The 21,176-nt window shown below is 31.8% G+C and overlaps 8 protein-coding genes across 8 annotated transcripts; 4 read left to right on the top strand and 4 right to left on the bottom strand.

Annotated features, from left to right (window-relative positions):
* Window positions 1-1,625: 1,625 nt before the first annotated feature.
* On the bottom strand, window positions 1,626-7,072 carry TVAGG3_0680420 (uncharacterized protein; the record flags this gene model as incomplete). Its single annotated transcript, XM_001329830.1, has 1 exon — window positions 1,644-7,067. One exon carries the CDS (start codon window positions 7,065-7,067, stop codon window positions 1,644-1,646), a length of 5,424 nt encoding a protein of 1,807 aa, XP_001329865.1.
* Window positions 7,073-8,348: 1,276 nt separating this feature from the next.
* On the bottom strand, window positions 8,349-10,208 carry TVAGG3_0680430 (glycine-rich protein family; the record flags this gene model as incomplete). The annotated part of the gene is made up of 1 exon (XM_001329829.1): window positions 8,349-10,208. One exon carries the CDS (start codon window positions 10,206-10,208, stop codon window positions 8,349-8,351), a length of 1,860 nt encoding a protein of 619 aa, XP_001329864.1.
* A 254-nt stretch (window positions 10,209-10,462) lies between these two features.
* TVAGG3_0680440 (histone serine kinase protein) lies at window positions 10,463-12,566 on the top strand (the record flags this gene model as incomplete). Its single annotated transcript, XM_001329828.1, has 1 exon — window positions 11,495-12,517. One exon carries the CDS (start codon window positions 11,495-11,497, stop codon window positions 12,515-12,517), a length of 1,023 nt encoding a protein of 340 aa, XP_001329863.1.
* Window positions 12,567-12,801: 235 nt separating this feature from the next.
* On the top strand, window positions 12,802-14,608 carry TVAGG3_0680450 (ankyrin repeat protein family; the record flags this gene model as incomplete). Its single annotated transcript, XM_001329827.1, has 1 exon — window positions 12,831-14,441. The coding sequence occupies one exon, from the start codon at window positions 12,831-12,833 to the stop codon at window positions 14,439-14,441; it is 1,611 nt and encodes a 536-aa protein (XP_001329862.1).
* Window positions 14,609-16,158: 1,550 nt separating this feature from the next.
* TVAGG3_0680460 (ankyrin repeat protein family) lies at window positions 16,159-16,965 on the top strand (the record flags this gene model as incomplete). Its single annotated transcript, XM_001329826.1, has 1 exon — window positions 16,159-16,965. One exon carries the CDS (start codon window positions 16,159-16,161, stop codon window positions 16,963-16,965), a length of 807 nt encoding a protein of 268 aa, XP_001329861.1.
* Window positions 16,966-17,251: 286 nt separating this feature from the next.
* Window positions 17,252-18,215, bottom strand: TVAGG3_0680470 (uncharacterized protein; the record flags this gene model as incomplete). Its single annotated transcript, XM_001329825.1, has 1 exon — window positions 17,316-18,203. One exon carries the CDS (start codon window positions 18,201-18,203, stop codon window positions 17,316-17,318), a length of 888 nt encoding a protein of 295 aa, XP_001329860.1.
* Window positions 18,216-18,531: 316 nt separating this feature from the next.
* Window positions 18,532-19,522, top strand: TVAGG3_0680480 (uncharacterized protein; the record flags this gene model as incomplete). The annotated part of the gene is made up of 1 exon (XM_001329824.2): window positions 18,560-19,522. The coding sequence occupies one exon, from the start codon at window positions 18,560-18,562 to the stop codon at window positions 19,520-19,522; it is 963 nt and encodes a 320-aa protein (XP_001329859.1).
* A 119-nt stretch (window positions 19,523-19,641) lies between these two features.
* Window positions 19,642-21,093, bottom strand: TVAGG3_0680490 (phosphopyruvate hydratase protein; the record flags this gene model as incomplete). Its single annotated transcript, XM_001329823.1, has 1 exon — window positions 19,642-21,093. One exon carries the CDS (start codon window positions 21,091-21,093, stop codon window positions 19,642-19,644), a length of 1,452 nt encoding a protein of 483 aa, XP_001329858.1.
* Between the last annotated feature and the right edge of the window lie 83 nt (window positions 21,094-21,176).

The raw sequence follows: 21,176 nt of genomic DNA on the forward strand, positions 1-21,176 counted from the left end.
CATTATCTTTCATTTAATATTTATAATTGATTTATGGCATTATCTTTCTCTTCATATTTATCATTGTTTTATTACATAATTTTTCTTTTCATATTTATCATTGTTTTATGGTATTCTCTTTCTTTTAATATTCATCATTGTTTTATTACAATCTCTTTCTTTTCATATTTATTATTTTTTATTACATTCTCTTTCATTTAATATTTATCATTGTTTTATGAAATTATCTTTCTTTTCATATTTACCATTGTTTTATGGCATTCTCTTTCTTTTAATATTTATCATTGCTTTATTGCATTCTCTTTCTTTTCATATTTATTATTTTTTTATTGCATTCTCATTCTCTTCATATTTATCATTGTTCTATACCATTATCTTTTTCTTCATATTTATCAATGTTTTATGACATTCTCTTTCTTTTCACATTTATCATTGTTTTATGACATTTTCTTTCTTTTCACATTTATCATTGTTTTATGACATTTTCTTTCTTTTCACATTTATCATTGTTTTATGGCATTATCTTTCATTTCATATTTATCATTGTTTTACTTGAATCTCTTTCTTTTCATATTTATCATTGTTTTATAAAATTCTCTTTCATTTCATATTTATCATTGTTTTATTACCTTCTCTTTCTTTTCATATTTATTAATGCTTTATCACATTATCATTCTTTTCATATTTATTATTGTTTTATTGCATTTTCTTTCTCTTCAAATTTATCATAGTTTTATTACATTCTCATTCTCTTCATATTTATCATTATTTTTTGAAATTCTTTTGATATTTATGAATGCCCTCTTCGTATTGCTAACAAGATTAAAGCAACAAATATTATCAAATTCTTAATCGAACATGGTGCTACAAATGACTAATAATTCTATTTCCAATAGCATTATTATATATTATTATAAATATTATATTGCTATTTAAAAATAAACATCTCATAATAATTTAATGTCAATTCCTTGCATTAATATACGAATTTAAAGATGATTACATATCTCATGGGATCAATATTCATTTTTCAATATTCTTTCCCATCAAGACGATAGTCCCAATAATTTTGTATTGTTTTTGTTAGATTAGCAAGACATTTAAAATATAACTTAATATGAAACATGTAAAGTAGACTCTGAGTTCTCAATAAAAATAACTGTACAACCTTCCTTGATATAAGAAAAATGGGAGTCAAAAACCAAATGCCACTTTTCCTATCATATCATTTTTAATATTTTAAGAAGAGAGATACTGTTCAATGAAAAGATCAGAGATTTTAAGAATTACGTACCATCAAAGCCCTGCAACGAAAGTATTGCTTCATTTTTGAGAGATATGTTGAAAAAAAAGTGTAAACATTGCGTATTATCTCTCATATTTATAAGTAATGTCCAATCAAGTTATCGGGTTTTCCTACTAGTGCAAAAAACGCGCAAATTCAATTTTAAATAATCGTTTTTGTGCATTTATTGCACTCTATGTAAAACCCAAGTTATCAGAAATATTTTGAATTTTTGAAGTAAGTATTTCGTCACACAATCGGAAATATCATGATTCAAATGATTTCAAAACAAAAACAAAATAAAAATAGTTTTTAATATAAAAAAACAAAAAATAAACAAAAATAAAACAAAAAAATATCAATAATATTGATCTGGTTCCATTTCTTCTTCAGCAGCGAAGAAAGATCTATCAAGTTCATTGATATAAGCCATATCAGGTAAATAGATACTTGCTGGGAACGTGCACAACTCCAAGTTAAAGTTGTTTTCTTCTCTATTTTCTTGATGTTCTTGTTGTTCTTCTTCCTCTTCATTTGTATTCCTTACAATATCTCCTTGCATTGATTTATTATCATCAATAACAATCTTCAAAACATCCTTCATTATCTTATCAATTGCAATCATGTCTACTTTCTCTGTTTCTCTCATCATCTTCAGAGCATCTGTATCAATGAATGTAGACCTCATTTTTGTACATAATTCCGCTGTTTGAGAGAAAGGAGAAACAGGAATTTGTTTGAGATTATCAGTTAATTCCACAAAACGTTTGCAATCACTTAAAGCAGCAATATTTGGATTCATTTGTGGGAATTGTTGTATTGTTGCAAATGTTTGTGGCTTCGAATCATGGAGATCAATTTCATGCAATCTTGGAACTAAAATTGCAATTATTCTGTCGAAGAAATGGAATTCAGGGAAGTAAAACAACTCTTCAGATACATTAGATGATGAAGATGAATAGTCACTGATGTATTCCGTCATTTCATCCTTGAATAGTTGAGTATAGATTGTTATATCTGGATCATTCTTTTCTTGTTCGTCAGCAATGAAATAAAACTTAGAAAGTGCTTTAAAAACGTCTTCATCTTTGTTTGTAAGCCTTATTATTGCTGTGGCAATGGAATACAATGGAACAATCAAACTCCTCGATCCGGATTCTAAACAATTCGTGAAGAAATTACAAATAATTGGAATGTCACTTTTATCAATTTTGTCGATGATTAATTCGACCAATTTCGTGACCATTGTGAACATGTCGTCTGTTATTGACATTGCAGTAACAGCGAATGCCTTTTCCAAGAACTTTACTATTGTTTCATCATCTTTCTCGATGTAGGAAGACAAATCCTGCAAAGATTTCTGCATCATCAAAACTTTCGGAGTTTTTGTCAAAAATCGAGAAATATCTGTAATTACAACACTCCACATCCAAGGTAACAGACTCAACAGAGCAGTATACATCCATTTAGGACTACTAGAGAATAATGCCGGGCAGCGTAATTGTACCATCAAGTTCAAAAACTGGAAAAATCTGTCGGGATTTTTGATTTCGCCTGAAAAACCTAAAATGTATTTGTAACAACCAGCGAATCTGTCTCCCCATGGTTTATGGAATTTCCAGAACGTGTTGATGGTAAACTGTGTTCCATTGTAATGGTGTTGGTCTGAAATACATTCAAACAATGTTGGATGTTTGAAGAAAAATTCCAAAACTGACAAACCGGCGTCAAAAATGTCAGTTAACCAACTCGTGTTGCATTTCAAGGATTCTATTGCTATCCAGAATATTCCTGAGTCAGCAACTAATATATTCTTTTTATGCATTTTTTCTGCAATGACTTTCAATGTCTTCAAAATTGTTCTGAAATAAAAAACAGGGATTTTCGAACTGTCCAAATCTTTTTTCACATTCAATAAATGATCCAAACAATGCGAAATATTGGCAAGAACTCTTGCGAAAATACCAACAATCGCTGAATCATAAACTTCTTCATTTTCATCGTAATCAATTGCTCCTTGGAAACATTTCAAAGCTATTGAAGAAATTGATAAATCCGAATGACACAAACCCCATTTTAGACAATTCAAACTGAACTCTTGTCCTGAGGAATGGCCGAATTGTGTCTTCAAGAACTTCCACAGATAAAGAGAAATCTGTTTCGGCTTAATCATGTTAGGAGCAAATGGTTCATTGAAATTTGAAAAAGTTTTATCCATCAACAAAGAAAATCTACTGATTATGTCATCAGCAATTTGTAATGTTCTATCTGCAACATGTGGTTTGATACTCGTGAATATAGTATTAACTAGTTTCGTTGTCTCTTCAGGATACAAATATTTGAAAATGACACAATATGACAAAATTTTTGGCAAATATTTAAAAATTGGTTTGATTGCGTCTTCTGATAACATTGTTAATACTTTAAGAGGTGCCAGCATCTGCGCTTTATCATCTATGTAACTAAAATCGAAGTAGGAACTCGATGCTTCATAGAAAATCGGAGGATCCCTGTAATTTCTGTAAAAAGCATATTCATATGACAAAAATGAAGTGATGTAATCCAAAACATGTTGGTCGGAAATAGTATAAATATATCTCAATACATGGACAACGGTGTCATTAAACTCTTTAATGGCATAGATAATTCCACGAATGTTGTCTTCAACTAAAAACGGTTTTTTGTCACCTTTTGACACATGAACACAAAGAGCTCTCCAAATATCATTGTTTGCAGCATTTGGATTATCGGATGAGACGTGTTTGACAGTGGAAAACACTTTGTCGACGAATGAGAAACAGGAGAATCTCATGAATCTTAGTTCTGTTTCTCTGGAAATGACTCTGTTTTCGTAATCAAACAAAACTAAGTTGAACCATGGAATAAAATATTTCAGAGTTGAACGAAGAATCTCAGGATTTCGGATAATTTCCATGAGATCAAATAGTACTTGTTCTAGGACAAAAGGAAAGAGATCTCTCATCTTTTTGGATAATGCAAGAATTGCAGGGTCATCTATTAACGTAAGAGTGGAAAACTGTCTGCAAGTGTGTAGGAAGAAGTCAAAAATATTTTGTAGTTCGTCAATTCTTCCTTTCATTCTGAATAAATAAATGACAGGCGTCAAAGTGGCCAAAAGAATAAAAGCGTCATCAGTTAATGCACGCTGGGGTCTGGCCATGTAATGTATGGACACGAGAATCAAGGATCCCCAGTTTTCGTAAATAACTTGGAGATATTTCAAAGATTTATCCTTCTTTATTGGTTTACAGCACTTCCAAATGTGGTCGTACAGCATTTCATCAAATTCGATTACGGAATTTTTCATTTTTGGCCTGAAAAAGTCACAGATTGCTTTGAAATACGCTTCTCCCTTTTCTGTATCGACAGAATACTTAAGGAATAGAGGGAAAAGGACTTCAAAGTGATGGCTGAGCAAACCACTGAATATATTTGGAACTCCATCTGTAAATGACCAAATTTCGTCTAAAAACGGGATACTTGAGACTTTTGTTTCGTCCGGATGCTTACAACATAAAAACCACATGTTGAGAGCGTGGATTGCAAACAATCTGGTGTTTCCTGTGTATTTTTGAGCAATATTAAAGATCGGATCAAAGAAATTGACGATTTCTTTGACTTCTGGTATATTTGTGTCCATAACGAATCTCATGGATGGAAAACTAGTGACTTTTGTGTCAGAAAATTTTTCCATAATATTCAAAAACAGTCTGTAGGATGTAGAACAGAAGAGCATGACTTGATCTTCAGTTATCCTTGATGATTTCAGCACGTTTTCGTTATCAATCACTAAATCCATGACTAATTTTGCAGAATACTTAAATGCCTGAGTAAAAATCTTGATAAATGATGGTTCGTGGCATGCTTCGGTAAAGCCTTTCGACCAACAGATGGAACTAAGCATATATGAAGTTAATCTGCAATCATAATTTGATTCTAATAATTTAATGACCAATTTCGAAAAACAACGATGCGACAAGCCTGCAAAAATCAATAGATACGATGTAGGCTTCTGCGAGCTTGATTGGATGATATAATCTAATAATTTGTCAATGTGGTCCAATTTTGGATTATCTGTGAAAGATGCGAGGATGGTGAGCACGTTGACTAATAATATCTTCATAGAATTGACGTTTTCGTTGAAACTGTCAATAAAATTTTGTAATTGAATTATAATTCTTTTTAAAAGGTCTGGAGAATAAAATCTAGCAGCCTCAAGTGCTATAGCCGCTAAATATAATTGCCAGAGAGTCTGGTTCGTTGATTCAACTAAGAGTTCGAAATTTAATAGTAAATAAGGTTTTTGAGGGCAAGTTTGCAAAATTGTTGCTGGCTGTCTATCAAGAAAGCTAAGGAAATTCATAATAATTGGTTTTGACTGGATTTTGATAAATTCATCAAACATTGTAAAGTTATCGTCTTTTTTGAATCTTCCAATCGAAACCATGACTTTCATAGCGACAAACCTTACTGTAGGATGGTTAGAACAGAGGCCAATGATAGCGTATACAACAATTGTTAGCATTTGTTCGGTGGAAAGTGATCTTTCGTCCGAACAAACGTAAATATCTAAAAATCTCGCAACCATGTGGAATAACATGTATTGTTGTGACGAAGATAATATTCTGTATTTCTCGAAAACCTTACAGATTGAGTCTAATATGTCTTTTGCTGCTGCTTTATGTAAAGATATCAAAGCTTGGCACCAAGGAATCATAAACGGCATATTTTGGTTGTCGTAGCCGAGTAGTTTCGACATAATGAAGTCTCCAACGTTTTTGAATGGAAAACTTGAGAGTTCGAGGCATGTTAATAGAGATAATTTTAAAAATCTGAAAAGTAAGTTCTTCGATGTATCTTCGATTTGTACTGGATCGACAGATTTGTTCATACTGAATGAAGGAAACCCAGAAATCTGTGTATAGTATTTTTGCCAAGCATCAACAACGATTTCGTATGAAGGATAGCTGTAACCTCCGACTTTTTGGAATTGAGCTCTATCCTGAAATGAAGACAGAGCTAATAACATCTCAATACGGCCAGGAAATCCACAAGCAAGTTGAAATTCTCTGAATTTTGGAGGTACGATAATTGTTTGAACGGAGAGCATAAAAGATTGAACGTAGAATTTAGGAATCTTAGAGAATTTGATTTCGAAGTCTGAATTCTTGCATAAATCTTTAATTATTTTTGTGACGGTGTTTCTGAGCTGAATAAGCGCAAGTCCAAAGTCTGTCTTTAGAAATGGACTTCCGTTTGTAAAAAAATCGAAAATAGTATTATCATCCCATTCAGGCATTTTATTGTGTTCATTTAACGGAGCATTTCGCAAAAAACCGGTCGGAGGATCGCATATTATACGGCAAACAGATGCATATAGATTTTGTAATCTCGGATCGTCAACTGCGGAAAAAATCGGAATAATATTTTGGACAAAATACACAAAATCGTAAGCAGCTAATTGTGCAATTACCTGTGCGATAATATTTTCATGTTTTTCGACGAATTCGATGTTGCTTATTAAAACACAATAAAATGCTTCAACGTCGTTTTGCGCAAGCTCTGGATGATGAAAACTGAAATATTTACCAGGTATTGTATTTGCATCTGATCGTTGCTCAGACGTGCCTCGTAATTGAAATAAGATTTTTTTGAGTTCTTTTTCGGCATCTTCGAATCTGTTACTACTGACAAAAAGAGAAAACTTGTTTCTCTTTTTCATCAAGTAACCGTGATTCTTGCAAACAAAGTCTTTTACCATCAAAGAAACTAAAAACTTTTCAATCTTGCGTCAAAGAATTTTTCTTATTAGTGTATTGCAAATAGGCATGCTATTGTTGCATGCTAAGTTCGGTCAACGATAGAAATTGAGTGGAAATTAATCGTCGAGGAAGTACGATTATGTAAAGTAAAAAAAATGTTGTGGGATTTTTAATATTATATATTATTTTATAATAAAAATTTTTTGAGTCATTTTAAGAAGCACATATAATTTTTTGAATTTAAAAATTAAAGTAGTGTCAAACGAATTTATCACTTAATTTAATACTCAGATTTCTTAAAATTAATGAAAAAAAGGTTTTCTGAGAACTTTTGAGAATGGTTTTCAAATTCCATTATTGAAAATATATAGGTATTGTATGAAATTCAAACTCTATATTTATTAAAATTCTAAATTTTTAATAAAATAACTTTTCAGAGGAATATGATTTTGAATGGTTGATTAATAAGTATAAAAATGTCTACGATTTTAAGGAGGGAATTGTTCCTTATGAGGTATACATTATAACTGTATACCTCATAAGGAACAATTCCCTCTTGATAGCTGGGAAACTTTCTCTGAATAACTTATCATTTGGAGAAAGTTCCCCAGCTATCTATTAGGAACTAAAGGCTATGAGGCACTAATATATAATCAGTGCCTCATAGCCTTTAGTTTCCTATTAAAAACGAGAAAACTTGTTCGAAATGATAAACAATTTCGAACAAGTTTTCTCATTTTAAGGAGGGAATTGTTCCTTATGAGGTATACATCATAACTATATACCTCATAAGGAACAATTCCCTCTTGATATCCTGGATATTTTTGAATATATTTTTTTAATTAAAGTTCTCAAAAGTATTATCAAAAGTGATTTTTTTAAAAATATCTCCAATTAATTAACTAATTAAAAGTATTATATTTTTAAAATTAAATAGTTTTTCAATTTTTTTGAAGGAATTGAGATACTTCCCACGACAATAAAATTGAGAGGTTTACATTATGACTGATCTTAGCATGCAACACTATTGATATTATCTAAAAGGATAAAAAATTTCAGATAAAAATTCATTTTTGTAAACTTTGAAAAAATTCCAAAAGAGCTGATTTACAATATTTTTTGACATTTGTAAACTAAGCAAGGTTAATTCATGCTTGTAATGCCTCAATAGCACTATCTTGAATCTTAAAAAGGTACAAAAGTTAACGGTGATATAAATCTCACATATTATTAAAATTATTATAAATTAAATTAATAATAACATAATACATCTATTTTTTTTAATTAGATAAGATTAAATCAGCTGACAATGGGAAATACATAGAGAGTACCCAAGTGCCTCTATATAAACAATAGCATGATGGCTTGTTTAATATGCAGTAACCACTAAATAATGCAAAATAATGAACGTATTTGTTTGATTCTGCATCATTATCATCCACAGCAAATACAGTTAAAGTGTGAATTCCTTTTCTGACATCGCTCATATCACGAGTTATATTGAAAGTATGCCACTCCAAGTCAGAAATTGATTGTGCACCGTGATTGACTTGAAGTGAGTTATCTATTTTAGAAAAAATCGTGATTGTTGCAGCGCCATCTTTATCAAGAAATTCACCATTGATTTTAACTTTGTCTTTTCCTGAGAAATGATAAGTTAAATTAGAATCAACTCTCAAATCAGGTGCTACGTTATTAACAATAACATATTGGAAATTAGATACTACAGTGCTAAAACCATATTCATCTACTCCAGATATATATAAATTATGTTTAGATCCTATTGTAAATGGACCTATTTTAAATTCTAACCTTGTTCTATTTTTAGTATGATAACAATTTATTATTTCTGTTGTGTAAAGAATATTTGCTTCGCCTTTAATCGTTACATTAACATAAGTATCATCTACTACTTCAATTTCAACAAAAGCTTTCTCAGTTGGAACATATTTCTCCTTTGGCCTTCCTATTACATTTATTTCGGGTTTCTTATTCACTAAAATATCGAAAAATGTTGATGTGGTTATTCCTGATTTCGATGTAACTTTGTATATAATTTTAAGAAAACCTGTTTCTTCAGGTAATCGAAAAGAATCTGTATATATGTACTCATTCCCATCATCATTATGGGTAAGAATTGTTTCTTCTTGGTTCATGGTGTTTATAGATCTTTTTATTGTGGCGATCTCTCCTGCTCCTAATGTATTTAGAGAAAAATCAATGGATATAATGGAGTTCGGATCATATGAATCGTTTAGGGTGCTTGTCTTCTGGAGGAAATAGCCAAGATTGGTGATTCGGGCAGCTCCATTTCCTTCTCTTCCAATGGTTTGCACTTGGTTGTCTGGAGATGGCATCGATTGATTTCCTGGAATTGATTGCGCAATAATTCCATTGAATGAAATCACTTTTCCTATGTATCCTGATCCACCTCCAGCGGAGCCTGCATATGAATCTGAATATGGTGGTAAAGTTCCACCGAAATAGCCACCGCCACCACCGCCTGAGGATCCAAAGTAATGTAATTGACCTGCTGATCCTGCGCCATTTGCATTTCCTTTAGATTGAGTAGCAGGAGTTCCAAAAATTGGTCCCCAAGACATTGGCCGGCCGGCTTCGATACCTCCTCCCCATGATTCAGGAGGCAAGCTACACGAATGGAAATCAAAACCTAGTCCGCCGGCCCCGCCTGCGACTATCATTCTATTTGAGAGTGCAATTCCATCTACTCTGATGTCGGTGGCACCACCACCAGCACCCCCGTGCTCATCAAATTTGCCATCTGATGCGGTATCACCTCCACCATTGAAGCCACCTCGTCTGTTTCCAGTTTGCGGATAAATTGCGTCTTGGCCTTTACCGCCAACAAAAACGTAAACTTCCGAAGATTTGTTTAGTTTTAAGACACCGACGGAATATCCACCCTTCTTATTTTCATGGGTGTAAGCCTTGCTACAATATATAGTATTACCTCCCTCTGCTCCCCAAACTTCAACTTTGTAATAGCCGGGAGGAAGGATTGAGTGGTAATATGTGCATTCATAAGTATTACTACAAGGATAATTAAAGGTTGCAACAGTACCATTGCTGGCATATTTGCCTAAATCACCAATTTTGGAACCTAATTTCCACGAATCCATTCATTTTTCAAATAAATGATGTGTTTTGAGAAGTGAAATCAAAAAATGAATTCAAAAAATTCCTCTGAAAATTATTTTAACTCAATACTTAAGAATATACATAAAGATATAGTGTATTCTCAATTATCACAACTATTGGTCGCTAGACTCCAACTCCTTTTTTAAATTTCGCATCAAGTTGCAAAGTAGGAGCTGAAAGAATCAAAATAAAGTTATAAAAAATACAGATTACTAATTTATTGTAGATTGATGATAGAAAAAGTGTGCACATACTTACTTTAATACTGATTAATTTTTGAACGAAAATCAGAAATAATCAGCGTATGCTTGAAACATTAGAGTCTTGATTAAACATACATGATATTAGCTCTGTTAAAACTAGTCCATAATCATCTAAATTAAACGATTCTTATGGTTTCCTTGATAAAGCAGATAATGATTTTCAAAAAAAGTCATATGGATATACTCCTCTAAAGCTTGCACTAGATTTATAGTTTTTTGAATAAGAAACACAGATTCAAATGTGGTTGAAGTATATTTGGGCAGCTTTCAGAAGGATTGCTCCAATAACACCATATATGAAGAATTTATAAACTTCTTTGATCTGAATATAATTTGATAATTCTGTGATCATTATTTTTTCGCTTTCAGTTTTATGATTAAATGATAAGGAAATGTTCTTATTATATACTGATGTTACATTAATACTACATATAAGTGTATGCGATGATTTAAGAGTGCATGGCGCTTTGATTCCTGAAAAATATCCAAATATTTTTGAATCTAAGGGAACTTCTGGTAAAAAATCTATTGATATGAAATTATCATCTTCAATGATTGCGGTATCAATTATGCTAAGCGTTGGTTCGTGGCATTCAAAGCCATTTCCGGAATATGGATAATTGCAGACACAAATTCCTGGATCAATGCATGAAGCATGAATACTGCATGGAAGATCACATTTCCAGCATCCTTTCCATTTGATGTCAGATGAATTAATATAGCCATCTTTGCAAATGATTTCATTATTGAGAATTATAGTGTTTTTCGGCATTAAATCACGCAGAAACGATCTTATCTGGTCTTTTCCGTCAGGTATTGACGAATCTAAAATAAAATTCTTAGAAAATGCTGAAATAGAGAGCTCTTCTTCATCAGGAATTATTCCAAAATCTCTTGTTTGTATTTCTCCATAGTGGAAATTTAATGATTCGTATAGTGATGTAATGAAAAACAAGATTTCAAAAAAATAAAAAAAAATCTTGTTTTTTTTTACATACAATTTCATGGGATCATGTGTTTCTAAATCAGGACAGGTTGCAGGGGAAGATGAAAACAATGAAGAAGAGGAGGAGCAATACGAAGAAGATGAAGACGAAGATGCTTTTCTCATTAAAACTGTACCTTTTGCTGATTTTGTTTTCCAAAATGAGCCCATAATACATGATTACGAGTTTATCAAGTGTGTAAGTTCCAAATCTTTCTCTTCGATATACTTAGTAAAGAATGTTCAAACAAATCGATATTTTATTGCAAAAGTTTATCAATTTTCACAGTTTATTATTAAAGATGCTGAAGAAAATATACAACCGTATTACAGAATACAAAATTCACTGGATATTGTTTCAGAATTGAATCATCGGTATATAATTTCTTTAGTAGACGCATTTACAGATGAAATTACTAATACACTAAACATTATAATGCCATTAGCTGCACTAGGAAATCTTAAAACACTATATCGAAAAAAGCAATGCACTCAATCTTTAATTAATCTATGTTTCCTTCAAACAGCAATGGCACTATCATACATGCATTCCAAAAATATCGTGCATAGGGATGTAAAGCCAGAAAATATTCTGGCCATTTCCGAGGATTTGTTTGTTCTGACAGATTTTTATTTAGCACAACATGTTAAAGATGACGAAAAAGTATCCGATATTACAGGTACAATCGGCTTTTTGGCGCCAGAAATTTTCAATGGAAATGAATATTCTCCAAAACCAGCCGATGTCTGGGCATTTGGCGTGTCATTATATGAGATATGCTTTGGAAAATTACCTTTCAATATCGAAACGAATGAAGAATATTCATATTTAGAAGCATTTGAACATGTTAAATTATGCTTGGATACAAACGAGCTTGAAATACCAACAGATGATAAAATGCTTTCAGACCTCCTAAAGAAGATTTTACAGCTAAGTCCTGCTAATCGACCAACTTTTGATCAAATCATTGCCGATCCATTCTTTGATCCGGCAAGACCAGTTGAAAAAGAAATAGAAAAAGAAGATAATCAATATCAATAGAGTTATTCTTAATTTTTGTTTGTTATTTTGTATAAAATTTATATATGTATTTATTTCCTATCAAAGAATACAATTTATTCTTACTGTTGACTGATAATCTAATGTAATAGGTTTTTCTTCGTTTGAATGAAATTCTTGCAAGAAATGCATATTGAAATTAAAAAAAGGAATTCAACATATAATAACAACGAATAACTTTGAATTTTCTAATGAAAAGAGATTCAAATCAGCATTTTTAATCACAATCGATTTGCATCAGAATTTTAGTTTACATGTTGGGTGTGATTTTCCGTTTTGTAAAGTAAAATTTTTAATGAGTGAAGGGCTTATTCAGAATTTCGAATACATCGGAGCTCATATCAAAGATTACATTGACGACAATAAATTGTTTTCAACGTTCGAAACCGAAGACATCGCAAAAATAATGAAATTTGCAAATATGTCAACAAAAGACTTCATTACTATTCTGGAACAGGCACAAACTACAACCAGTGCAAATAAATTATATTTCTCTACTCGTAATGCTGGCGTAGCTATTAAAAACTTTGAAGATGCAATTTCTCTTCTTAAAACATTAAAGGAATTCCTCAAAATGAGAATACTTGATGGTGTTATTGATTTCTTTATTCAATCAGATAAAGAAAAGTCTGATTTGATCAACCAGATACAAAATCTTCAGGAAAAGTTAAATACAATTCAAAATCAAGAAAGTAACAAAGAAATTCAATCAAAAATTGCAGAACTTAAGAATTCTGATAATTTTGAAAGTGTTTACAATTTTTTTGATGAACTTTCATCTCAAGGAAATACAAAAGTGATATCAAAAGCATGTGAAGAAGGACTCTGGAAGATGAAAGGAAAGATTGGTATTAATATACTTCATCAAGCAAGTCGATATGGAAATCTCAAACTTGTCAAATCTCTCATTGAATGTAATTGTAACATAGAAACACCAAATGATACTGGAGTAACTCCACTCAATATGGCATCAGCTTTCAATCACCTTGAAGTTGTTAAGTATCTTATCTCAGTTGGTGCTAATAAAGAAACAAAGTCTAATAGTGAAATGACTCCACTCATTTGGGAATCATTAAAAGGTCATCTTGAAGTTGTTAAATATCTTATCTCAGTTGGAGCAAATAAAGAAGCAAAGAATAATGATGTACATACTCCACTCATTTGGGCATCATTAAAAGGTCATCTTGAAGTTGTTAAATATCTTATCTCAGTTGGAGCAAATAAAGAAGCAAAGAATAATGATGGACATACTCCACTCATTTATGCATCATGGGAAGGTCATCTTGAAGTTGTTAAATATCTTATCTCAGTTGGAGCAAATAAAGAAGCAAAGAATAATGATGGACATACTCCACTCATTTGTGCATCAGGTCAAGGTCATCTTGAAGTTATTAAATATCTTATCTCAGTTGGAGCTAATAAAGAATCAAAGAATCAAATTGGATTAACTCCACTCATTATTGGATCACAAGAAGGTCATCTTGAAGTTGTAAAATATCTTATCTCAATTGGAGCTTATATAGAAGCAAAAGATAACAGTAACAATACTCCACTCTTCCATGCATCAGGAAACGATCATCTTGAAGTTGTTAAATATCTCATCTCCGTTGGAGCGAATAAGGAAGCAAAGAATAAAAGTGGATCTACCTCACTCTTTTTGGCATCATTTTATGACCATCTCGAAGTTGTTAAATATCTTATCTCAGTTGGAGCTAATAAAGAAGCAAAGGATAATAATGGATATACTTCACTCATTAGGGCATCAGATGATGGTCATCTTGAAGTTGTTAAATATCTCATCTCCGTTGGAGTCAATAAAGAAGCAAAGGATAATCTTGGACATACAGCGCTATATTACGCAAAGGATAATGTTAAAGATTATCTAATATCTATTGGAGCCAAATAATCCAAACGAAATAAGGGTTTCGTTTTGCGAAAAAAACGTACAATACGCAATTTCGCTAAAAAAACATTTAGCTAGCAATTTCGACCTTTGACTCCACTCAAGACGTCACTTTTTTAATTTTGCGGTATCATATTTTTGGAAAATCTTTATGAATATTATATAAAAAGTCTCTTTAATATCTATATTTCATATTTTTATCGATTTTTAAAGTTTTTGCGAAAAGTATTCAATTATTTTTGCTATTTGGTCGGGTAAATGTCAGATTTGCGACATTTTCTGATATGATATTCAGATTCTACGTTGATAATAATGCTTATAGAACCCTCTTGCTATTGTGTCAAAATTGCGAAACCGATAGCAAAAATATCTCGCAATATCAAAATTGAGATATTGAGTGAATTATGCATTATAGAGATTAAAAATCTGATTTGTGAAAACATCTCATCAGTTTCTAGCTAATTCAAAAATCTTTACTATCTTATTCGATTAAAATGAAAAGGGAATAGTTTCATTATGCTTTAAATGACAGCCTTATAATATAATCATAGTTTTCGCTCAATATGCAGCATTTTTTTTTCGAAATCTATGGTCAATGTCCTAAATACTGATTGCTTTGCATTCATATCTCTTACATTTTCTATACCCACATCACTATTCATTGCTATTCCTATCTTTTTCATTTTTGTTTGTTTCTCATAATTTCTCAAAAAACATGATAACTTGATATTTGTAAATATCATACTTTATAACGTAAATAAGAACTTGACCTATTAAGAAAAGCAGTAATGAAAAAAAATCTGAAATTCATAAAAATTACAAGTTTCTGATGACAATTAGCTTAATTAAACCAGGTACAAGATTATATAATTGTATTTTCTATCCAATTATCCATATAATATCTTATCCAGAAAAAATAACTTGATCAATACCAAATGATTTTTTAACTAGTAAATAAAGTATTTTCTTTACACACACATTGTATATCATAGTTTTTTTTTGGTTTCGCAAAACATCCAAAAACAAATATGCTATAAAAGTGACAATTTTAGCAAAACGAAACCCTTAAACGAAAAGGGATAAAGAGATTTTCCAATTCCACTAATGCGGCTCACTATATGTGACTTTGATTAAAATTTATTTTTTTTACAAATCCGCATTTTTTTTAATTTTACCACCAAAAAATGGGTCAGAGTATTCATCTGAATTTCGAATACATTGCTGACCATGTTAGCGATTATATTGAAAACGAAAATCTTTTTACTATATTTGAGCTAGAAGATATCGAAACAATCATGAAATATTCACATTTGACAGTAGATCAATATATATCTCTTCTCAAACAATCTCATTCAACTATTACTCCTACAGAATTATATATTTGTACACGTAACGCAAATGTTATCATCCAAAACTTTCAAGATGTCATTTCAATTCTGGAATCTGTGAAAAAATTCATGAATTTCAATATATTTGATAACATTATTAGTTCATTAAATCATAATACAAAAGAAATACTTGATTCTTCAGAAAAATTAAAAAACTTCAAGAAGAATTAAATTCATTTCAGACTCATAGAAAAACCGCAGCCACAAGAACAACTACCAACCAAACTAATGAAAATAACAATGTTTCAAGAGCGGTTTTAACTAAAATCTCTGAACTTAAAAAATCTAATGATTTTGAAAGTGTTTACAAATTTCTTGATGAAATTTCAAATATGATGTCAAAAGCTTGTGAAGAAGGACTTTGGAAAAAGACAACAGACTATAATAGAAATGTACTCCATATTGCAAGTGAAGCAGGAAATCTTAAGCTTGTTAAATCACTTATCGAATGTAACTGTGATTTAGAAGCAAAAGATAATTATGGATTTACTCCACTCATATATGCATCATTTAGAGGTCATCTTGATGTTGTTAAATATCTTATCTCTGCTGGAGCTGATAAAGAAGCAAATCATAACGGAATTACTCCACTTATTTGGGCAGCAGCTCAATGTCATCTTGAAGTTGTCAAATACCTTATCTCAGTTGGTGCTAATGTAGATGCAAAAGATAATAATGGATGCACTTCGCTCTTTTTAGCATCAGAGAATGGCCATCTTGAAGTTGTTAAATATCTTATCTCAATTGGAGCTAAACAAGAAGCAAAAGATAATAATGACAGTACTCCACTCATTTTGGCCTCACAAAAAGGTAATCTTGAAGTCGTAAAATATCTTATCTCAAATGGAGCTAATCCAGAAGCAAAAGATAAAAATGGCAATACTCCACTCATTCAGGCATCAGGAAATGGTCATGATGAAGTTGTTAAATATCTTCTCTCTAAATACACATTTATAAAAGCAAGGAATAAAGATGGATGGACTCCACTCATTTATGCAACAGCTCAAGGTCATCTTAAAGTTGTTAAAAATCTTATCTCATATGGAGCTAATACACAGGCCACGGCTAATAATGGAAGAAACGTGATCTCATTTGCAGAAGGTATTGTAAGAGATTATATATTATATCATTCTAAATAATTTAATCGGATATGGATTTTGAATAAAGATTCTTTTTTTTATAAGGAAGACGAAACTATAATCATGAAATCATATTCTTCGTGTATAAACCTTCAAACCCCTCAAATCTTGAGTGGCAGTGATGAAGAAAATGGTTTCAAGATTTGAACTTAAGGAAGTACTTATGACTGAATGACATGGCCTTCAATTCTGGTCTTTAAAGTTGTTTCTCAATTGTGACTTACACCGTTGTCAGAAATATGAATTAAAGTCATACGGACGTAAAAGCAGCCGATAAAAAAAAAGAGGAGATTTTAATTCATAAAGCACAACAAAATAGCAAAAAGAAACATATGAAAAATTTATTAGGTTCATGAGTTTTGTGATTTTGGTGTCTTATAAACGTGATAATATAAAGCTTCGTTCAATAAGTAAAAAATAAAAACAGCTGGGTGAGCAAGTGCGTAGAGAGTTGAAACAGGAGGCTTTGGGTTGATAAATCCTGAAGGTGAAATCAAAATGTAAGTGATGAAAAGGCAAGTAAACGATTTGCAAATGTTTGGAGCACATTCTTCATTGAGATCTTTCTTGAAGGCATTAAGAACCTTTAAATCGAAATCTGGCTCATCGTATTTGAAGTTGTAAGAAGAAATTGAAATAATTACTAGAATTATTCGAAGAATCTGCGTTATTATACCTGTAGCTGTAGATAGTGTAGGAGCAACGATAAGAACAATCTTTAAAGCAAGCAAAGAAGTATCAATTAAATTTCCGTTATCTGCTACAATTGAATAAATGAAACAAAACACAACTCCTCCAAATGTAATTCCATGGAGGAATTTGATGTTCTCTGGATGGAGTCCTCCGAAGAGAATTGTAAAAGAAATCACAAGAGCTGGTAAAGAAATAAAGCACAGGATAGTTTTGTATATACGTTGTTCATCGTTGTAATACTTGTTACGGATTATTCTGGACAAATAGTTAATGAGTTGGATGAAAAGGCAAGTTTCGACATATGCAACTGGGAAATCGAACGCAATTAGGATGTAACGATGAATAAATCGAATTGCAGCTTCGGGTAATAATGAGCAGAAAAGGATACAAAGAGCTGGTCCGAGAACGAACCAATATGATTCCAAATTATGACCTTTTATTGATAAAATAAAGATCACTGCGAATGGAATAAGGAGTCCAAGCATGAAATAAATATAGTTTGGATTGTTATCAATATTAAATCCATGCTCATAATATTCAATCATGGTGAATTAGAAGTTTACAATAATCGTCAATAATTTTATTTATAAAAAAATGTAATTACTTAGATTTCAATAGCTACACTTGCAAGCTAAACAGATTCAGTCTTTTCTTTGAATAAGTCCAAGATATTTAATTTCGTAGATCTCATTATGATCGTTTTTACATGGTTCCAATATTAAACTAATAATACAATCTAAGAAGATTCGAATCATATAGTTGAGAGCTGAAAAAACCAAGACTAAAACAATTATTCGAAAATTATATATATGATATTTCTATGTAAGTAAACAAAATACAATTACCTTTTGCTGAAACAATACTTATTTCGCTATGAATTCGCATATTTTTATATTTTTCAATGAGAGTTTCGATATTGCCTGAATGTCCTTCAATTTTTCTTGGACAAGAATTTATGGTACAGATATCTATAGCCGAAGCTCCCACACAAATTAAATGGATTTCTGCTCAAATAACGGGAAAAGTACAGACATTAAAGCCATCAGTAGAACCAGCACTATTATCACTTGTTCATCGAGCTCTTGGAGCTCCCCAACAAGCACCTTTCTTCGGTCATGTCATGAGTGGTTCAAGATTAATAGATTCGGATATTAAAACACCAAAAACTTATTGTTTATCTATCAAAGCGGATGGAATTCCACCTTCTTATGATGGAGAAGCAGTTAGTATTTCATACGAACTACGAATTGTTTCACAAATCGGCCAACAGATTTCTCAACCGACGATTATCCCAATAAAATTCATTTCTCCATATAAATCAAATTGCATTCTCCAAAACACACAAAATACTGCTACATTTACACTTACATCTATTGAATCAGCTTCAATTCCTTCTCCTATTGCCTTATTATCTCCTTTTCCACCAGTACAAGAAAAGTCACTTGATATATTTAGTATAAAACAAGGAGATTCGATAGTAGCATCATTAAAACTCAAACTTTCAGCGAGATCTGGAGGAGATTTTTCCGGAATTATTGATATGAAGGAATCTACATCCGGAGTTACATCTGTAAACATTCGCATCATAAGAGTCGAGAAATTTTCAAATGACGTAACAGATCAAACAATTATTGTTAATGAAAACTTACCACTGGACAAAATCATAATGAGAAGATTCTCCCTTCCTATGCCTTTCAATACTCCTGCTGAATTTGTTACAGATCTCTTTGAATGCTCTTATTCAGCTGAATTTAATTTTATTGGTCCTGCTGGAGCCTGGAAATGGGTTGCTCCACTTCAAGTATTACCTCCATTGTTATCCTTATCAATGCCAAGACAAGCAATTGAACAAATTAGCCTATAATAATTTTATTTGTTATATTTTTTTGTTTTATATATATAAAAATATCTTTTTGTTTCTTTTTTTAAAATATAACAATAATACAAATATTTTATACAAATAAAAAAAATTATATAAAAAAATTATTGAATTATTGAACGATCTCTAAGGTATTCGTATATCCTAAGCATGTGGTTGTATTTTGCAGAGCCTTCAGAACCGATAATTCCACCTCCCATGAAATATTCTGCTTGAATTGCAACAGCGAAGTCAACAATTGTTGTATCGCATGTTTCACCACTTCTTCTACCGACAATTACCTGCTTTCCCTTCTGTTTGAAGAGCTTTGCTGTTTCAGCAGCCTCGGAAAGTGTTCCTGCCTGTCCTGGCTGCAAAAGAATGGCATCTGTCCACTTCTTCTTCAAGCCTCTGCGGGACTGCATCGCTTGGGAACCATAAATATCACCACCCGAAACAATTGCGGATTTTTGGATACCTTGTTGTAAATTATCCCAGCCGCCATGGTCTAGATCACTATTACCATCGTTAAGGATCGTAATGGATGGGTGCTGTGCTAAAAGATCTAAATAATATTGTACTAATTGTTGAGTATTCTTGTAAACTCCTTTTTCTACTTGGTAGAGTTGCCTTTCTGTATCGTATAAATATGATGCTGCACAATCTATGCCAATTTGTATATCTGTGCCTGGTGTAAGACCAGTTTCTGTGATACATTTCTCAATTAAAGCAACAGTTGAGGAAATAACTGAAGAATTGCTTACGTAACCACCTGCCTTACCAACAGCAAATACTTCTTTATCGCCGTAGAGCTTATCTTGTACGCGATATGCTATTTCAGAACAAATTCTGAGTTGTTCGATGTAAGAAAGCGATGATTTTGGAATAATAAAAACAGATTCGAATAAAAGTGGCGATGTTGCATGCATACCACCTTGTATTACAGTGATTGCTGGTGTAGGAATCGAAAAATGGTCAATTGATTGTTGAGGGTAAATTGATTCGTATAAGTATAAGAAAAGAGGCTGTTCTCGAACAATTGCTGAAGCTCTTGCTAGGGCGAAAGAGGCTGCACTTAAAACATTAACAATTCCGGATTTGCCATCCAAAACTTTCTTGATAATCATATCAAACTGATCGATTGTCATGAAGTTCTTGCCTTGAAGAGCTGATGATATAAGTTCAACAAGAGTGCACGCGTTTCTGCTGCCTAAACCTAAAAATCTCGTAGTGTTTGTATCTAAATATGGTTTTTGCTCTTGGTTAAAGACAGAAGTACCAATGGGAGCATTTGAAACAGCTACCATCACATTTCTTCCGAGCATATTCGCCCAAACTTCAACTTGAAGAGTAGGTCTGCCTGTAGAAAGAAGTATTTCATGACCTTTTAGTTGTGTAACAGTTGGAGGCTGTGATTGAGAAGCAAATTTATTTGCTAAAACACCGTATGGATCATTTGGACGTTCGTGAACAATCTGACCAATAAATTCTTCTAGTTTTTGTTCAATTGAGTGTTCCCTGATATAATCAATAGCTCTAAGAGGCTTGGATGCTTCAGCAGAATCACCCTTCGACATGTGATATAAAAATCTAATTATACGTTATTTTTATATTCCTATAAAAAATATGCATTGATAGACAATTTCTTGTCTTTGCAACG

This window comes from Trichomonas vaginalis, chromosome III, assembly GCF_026262505.1.
Source record: "Trichomonas vaginalis G3 chromosome III, whole genome shotgun sequence".
In the NCBI taxonomy this organism is placed as follows: Eukaryota; Parabasalia; order Trichomonadida; family Trichomonadidae; genus Trichomonas; species Trichomonas vaginalis.